Source organism: Danio rerio, chromosome 20 (genome assembly GCF_049306965.1).
Source record: "Danio rerio strain Tuebingen ecotype United States chromosome 20, GRCz12tu, whole genome shotgun sequence".
In the NCBI taxonomy this organism is placed as follows: domain Eukaryota; kingdom Metazoa; phylum Chordata; class Actinopteri; order Cypriniformes; family Danionidae; genus Danio; species Danio rerio.
In genome coordinates, this window is record NC_133195.1 from 55829001 (window position 1) to 55835000 (window position 6000).

Below are 6000 nucleotides of genomic sequence, written 5' to 3' on the forward strand. Positions count from 1 at the left end.
AAAAAAACGAGCAATCACTAACTTACCAGACTGCTGTTGTGTTTGCGATAAGGAGGGACGAGGCTGAATCCAGCTTCTTATTCGCAGCTTCTTATTGACTCTATCCAGTCCACCTTAACCACGAGGCTTCCGTTTTCAGCTTTTTTATTTGCGCTCAGGAAAACACACTAAGCAAGGGCTTATTATGCGGTTCTGGCACCATCTTGTGGCCGCCGACAAGCTCTCTTAGAAATTGTAAATATTTTAAAATAGCCACTGTTCTTTCATATAAACTGCATAGTTGCAATCTAAACAACTACAATCTCCACTAAGAAAAGCCTCAAAAGTACATTTTGTTGTCTAACAACAGTAAAATTTGTCAAACTGTAGAGTCTCTGCTTGTTGCTTGCTGTATCTGGGCGGAGTAATACACAGTGAAGGGGGAAGAGGCCTTTGTGTGATGTTACTGGCAAAATATATAGCACGGCTATCAGCCAATCAGATTCAAGAACCAGACAGAACTGTTGTATAATAGCTATTATAAACTAATATTCATTCGTATATTGACTATTCATTCATATTCAACTTAAGAGCTATTTTCAACCTATACTGAAGCGGTAATCTAACTACACTAGCTCTAAATAAACTATAAATATTGATTCAAAACTGATTCGAAACAAAAGATTTGTAAAGCATGCAAGACGCATCTCTGCTGTTCGCTGTAATGTGAAGTGGAGCTGAACAATAAGTAAATAAATTGCCTTTACTATTTAGCAAAAGCTGCGATTGTCTTGCACATCATGTTAGGGAAGTACAGTGATGTGATCTCCTCCAGAAGGAAAAAATTAATATTATTATTCCCTCCAGAACTGTCTTGAGCATCTGTCTGCGCTCCTGCAAATGCCACCGATTATGTTTTATGCCATATTAGTTCGAGTTTGATACATAAATCATCTGCCAAAAGTATGACAAAGTACTTTCTGATGGTATAAGTGTTTTTATTTACGGAGATCATCTACATGCAGAGATTTCAGGTGTCGTTTCATCAGTTTTCAGTGTTTCGGGACTGGATTGGGGGATTTTTTTTTTTTTTTTTTTGTCGCGGTTTTCCAGCTGTGTGTGTTTTTCACAGGTGTATGTGTTCGCGGAGGCGCTGGCAGATGGTGCTGTTAAGATGGGGATGCCCAGCACTCTGGCTCGACGCATTGCAGCACAGACAATACTGGTGGGTGTTTTATATTTTCTGCATTTAATAGCCAGACGGGTTTAGCAGAGAAGTTTAAGCAGGCAAAACTAAATGCATCAGGAGATTTTAACATTTTATTTAGTATAATTTGCTGTTATTTGCTAGAATTACATTTTTACTTACTTATTTGATTTTTTTTATATCTTATGGCTGCAGTTTAAAAGTGATTTATTTTTTCTTTCTATTTATTTATCCTTTTATGTGCTTGTTAGAATTTTTGTTAATCGTTGTTGGAGGTAAAATAGTTTAAAACTGTCATTTTTGCAACTTTGTTTTCTCTAAAAAACATTCTGTCGCTCCATTTAAACATTTTTTTTTTATTTTTAAAGTAATTTTCATGTGTAGTTTAAAACACAAATTTACATTTACATTTAGTCATTTAGCAGACACTTTTATCCAAATCGATTTACAAATGAGGACAAGGAAGCAATTTACACAACTAAGAGCAACAATGAATAAGTGCTGTAGACAAGTTTTAGGTGTGTAAAGTGTAAGACGCAAAACATTAGTAATTTTTTTTGTAGTACAGTTAGTAGTGGAGCCAGAGAGGCAATTGCAGATTAGGAAGTGTAGTGGAGACTAAATAGTTGAGTTTTTAGTTGTTTCTTGAAGACAGCGAGTGACTCTGCCGTTCTGATGCAGTTAGGGAGTTCATTCCACCAACTGGGCAGATTGAATGCGAGCGTTCGGGAAAGTGATTTCTTCCCTCTTTGGGACTTTCTGTTCATTCACAGAACGCAAGTTTCTGGAGGACACATACATCTGCAGAAGTGAGAGCAGATAAGGAGCAAAGCCAGAAGTCGCTTTGTAGGCAAACATCAGAGCTTTGAATTTGATGCGAGCAGCAACTGGCAGCCAGTGCAAACGGATGAGCAGCGGAGTGACATGTGCTCTTTTAGGTTCATTGAAGACCACTCATGCTGCTACGTTCTGAAGCAGCTGAAGAGGTTTGATAGAGTTAGCTGGAAGCCCGGCTAGTAGAGAGTTGCAATAGTCCAGTCTGGAGAGAACAAGAGCTTGAACAAGGAGTTGAGCTGCATGTTCAGATAGGAAGGGTCGGACCTTTCTGATGTTATAGAGTGCGAATCAGAGTGCGAATCAGCAGTTCTAGAAATGTGGTCAGAGAAGTTTAGTTGTTCATCAATCGTTACTCCAAGGCTTTTCACCATTTTGTATGCAGTAATGGTTGCCCCATCCATCTGGATTGAAAAGTTATGGTGTAGAGTCGGGTTGGCAGAAACTACAAGCATTTCTGTTTTCGTGAGGTTCAGCTGAAGATGATGATCTTTCATCCAGTGTGAAATGTCTGACAGGCAGGCTGAGATGCGAGCTGGAACCGAGAGATCATCAGGATGAAAAGAGAGGTATAGCTGGGTATCATCAGCATAGCAGTGGTAGGAAAATCCATGTTTCTGGATGACTGGTCCTAGAGATGTCATGTAGATGTCTGTGCGTGTGTGTTCAGGGTGCTGGAGTGTTACTGCGGGACTCCGGGAAGCTGCCGGCGGAGCTGAAGGCCGAGGTTTGCACTCCTGGAGGAACCACCATTCACGGCATCCACGCGCTGGAGAAAGGAGGATTCAGAGCGGCTGCGATTGGCGCGGTGGAGGCGGCGTCAGAAAGAGCTCGAGAACTTGGAAACAAGCAGAAGAAGAACTGAATCATCCTACAGGAGAGATAAAGCTGCAGTTAAAGCAGGGGTGTCCAAACTCTGTCCTGGAGGGCCGGTGTCCTGCATAGTTTAGCTCCAACTTCCTTCAACAGGCATACCTGCCAACATTTGGGTTATTGGGTGGCTGAACTGAAGAGCGGGGAGCGGGTATGGAGATGGTTGCGCGTTGGGTTTGATACGCAAGGGGTCTGTACCAAAAAGCAGAACAATACGGGAGATGGGTCTGAAATACGGGAGACTCCCGGGAAAAACAGGAGTGTTGGCAGGTATGTCCACACATCTGCCTGGAAGTTTCTAGTTTACCTAGTAAGAGCTTGATTAGTTGCTTCTGGTGTGTTTAATTGGGGTTGGAGGTAAAATATGCAGGACACCATCTCTCCAGAACCGAATTTGGGCACCCCTGAATTAAAGGGTCAGTTCAGCCTAATATGAAAACCACCACGTTATTTACTCACCCTCAAGTCATGTTGGGTTTAAATGCCTGTTTTGAGTCAAACCAACACAATCGGAGTAGTTTTACATTTTATCTTGGCTCTTCATCTTCTTCTTTATGGTTCTTCTTTTCCCTGGGTTTTATTTACCACAAATTAATGCACTGACTATGCACTTTTCAAAATAAAAGTCACAACACCATTATACTGCATATATAGTGGTGTTGATAGACTTTTATTTTGAAAAGTACATATTTAGTGCATAGGTTTGTGGTCAAACTAACCCATACCCCACCAGGGGGTTAATTTATGTCTAATAAAACCAATTCATGTGTTTTCATAAAATAAATATTTATAATTTTTTAATCATTAAATTATAAACTCAATACCAAACCCCCTGAATCTTCTTTTTCTTCTTGATTTATGTAGTTTTATTATTGTTTTGCGGTTTAAATTACTGCCACCTACTAGAATTGGATTTGGATTTGGAAATATGCTGTATTATTTATTAAAAAATAAATTGCAGTCACTCCCTTTCCTTTGAATGTGTCTCGCATCAAGTCAGAGATTTCTATGACAAGGTTATTACATTTATTAAAGAAAGTCAGATAAAATAAAATGATCGAATCTAAATTATACTGAATGTATAAATGTTTATTTATTTATTTAAACACACACACTATGCACTATGATTAAGGTTATATAGTCTGGATAATGACATTCTTTCACAAATGTAATCGCCTATTTATAGCACTAGAAACGTCTGACTCGACGTAAGATGCAAGCTCCAGGAATAGACACATCTGTCAGGAACCATTTCCCACACAGTTTGTTTACCACCTAAAGATGACGCCCAACAAGTAAACTGGTCGGCTTGGCATTACTGTATAATGTTAGACAGTGTATCACTCTTAATAAAGCTGCACACACGCGTCGACCCGTCATATACTGCGTTAGAATGCTACAAGAAGCGAATGCTTAGAGTTCAAAAATTAGGAATATTTGTGTTACAAAAACACATAGATCTGTTTTATAACACAGAGTGTGGGTTATTTTGGCAATAAATTGATGTGCTTTAGAAAGCTTCAAAATAAAAGTCACTACCCAACAACTGTATACAGTATGAAGAGGCAGGATAACATTAAAAACTCTTGACACTTATGAATAAGAAGTGTATAAGCAGAGGATGGCTTGAGAGAGAGTAAATTATAGGCTGATTTAAGTTTTGTGATGAACTATGCCTTTAAATCCCACTTATGTCTTATTTCAGTGTTTCTCAACCACGTTCCTGGTAGACCACCAGCTCTGCACGTTTACCATGTCTCTTTAAGCAAACACACCTGATTCAGATCATCAGCAGAGACTGAAAGACCTGTAATGGTGTGACAGACAAAAGTGAAGAGACATCCAAAACATTCTGGTGGTCCTCCAGGAACGTGGTTGAGAATCACTTATACGGATTATATATTTAATATGAAGTAATTTATTAATTCAAAATAAAAGTCACTAACAAAACCACTTTATACAGCATGAAGAGCCAGGATAACATTTTAAACTCCTCCTACTGTGTTTGTCTGAAGTATATAGACTGAGGATGGCTTGAGGGAGAGTAAACTATGGCCTGATTTAAATTTTGTGGTGAACTATGCCTTTAAATCCCACTTATGTCTTATTTTAAGTGTTTCTCAACCACATTCCTTGAGGACCACCAGCTCTGCACATTCTCCATATCTCCTTAACCAAACACACCTGATTCAGATCATCAGCAAAGACTGAAAGACCTGGAATGGGTGTGACAGACAAAGGAGACATCAAAAAAAACGCAGTGCTGGTGGTCCTCCAGGAACATGGTTGAGAAACACTGATATACGGAATATATATTTAATATAATATACATGAAGTGATTGTTTGCAGTTTATCATTTAAAACTTAGAAATATTTTTATAACAAAAACAAAATCTGCTTTATAAGACAGAGTATGGGTTCGTTTGTCGACAAATTGATGCGTTTTTGAAAGCTTCAAAATAAAAGTCCCTAACCAACAACTTTATACAGCATGAAGAGCCAGAGTACAATTTAAAAACTACTCCGACTGTGATCATCTAACAAAAAAACAAACAAACGGAGGAGTAAATTATGGGCTAATTGTAATATTAGAGTGAACTGTCCCTTTAAAACCCACTTATGTCTTATTTCAGTGTTTCTCAACCACGTTCCTGAAGGACCACCAGCTCTGCACATTCTCCGTATCTCCTTAACCAAACACACCAGATTCAGATCATCAGCTCATTAACAGAGACTGAAAGACCTGTAATGATAAAGGAGATATCCAAAACCTGCAGTGCTGGTGGTCCTCCAGGAATGTGGTTGAGAATCACTTATACGGATTATATATTTAATATGAAGTAATTTGTTAATTCAAAATAAAAGTCACTAACAAAACCACTTTATACAGCATGAAGAGCCAGGATAACATTTTAAACTTCTCCTGTGTTTGTCTGAAGCATTTAGACTGAGGATGGCTTGAGGGAGAGTAAATTTTGGGCTCATTTAAATTTTGGGGTGAGCTATGCCTTTAAATCCCACTTATGTCTGTCTTAAGTGTTTCTCAACCACGTTCATGGAGGACCACCAGCTCTGCACATTTTCCATATCTCTTTAACCAACCACAC

The 6000-nt window shown here is 38.8% G+C and overlaps 2 protein-coding genes across 4 annotated transcripts in view; both read left to right on the plus strand.

Annotated features, from left to right (window-relative positions):
- arhgap39 (Rho GTPase activating protein 39) overlaps nt 1-6000 on the plus strand; it is a 297088-nt gene that overhangs the window by 198945 nt on the left and 92143 nt on the right. The window lies entirely within an intron of this gene.
- Nucleotides 1-6000, plus strand: part of pycr3 (pyrroline-5-carboxylate reductase 3) — a 547472-nt gene that overhangs the window by 8738 nt on the left and 532734 nt on the right. Inside the window, exons 6-7 of one of the 2 annotated variants that reach the window (NM_001044938.1) lie at nt 1112-1204; nt 2691-3724. The exons of the other annotated variant lie outside the window; for it this stretch is intronic. Coding sequence (NP_001038403.1) covers nt 1112-1204; nt 2691-2885 — 288 coding nt within the window. The 3' untranslated portion in view covers nt 2886-3724. Of the gene's footprint in view, nt 1-1111; nt 1205-2690; nt 3725-6000 lie in introns of those variants that run through there. 2 annotated transcript variants of the gene reach the window in all.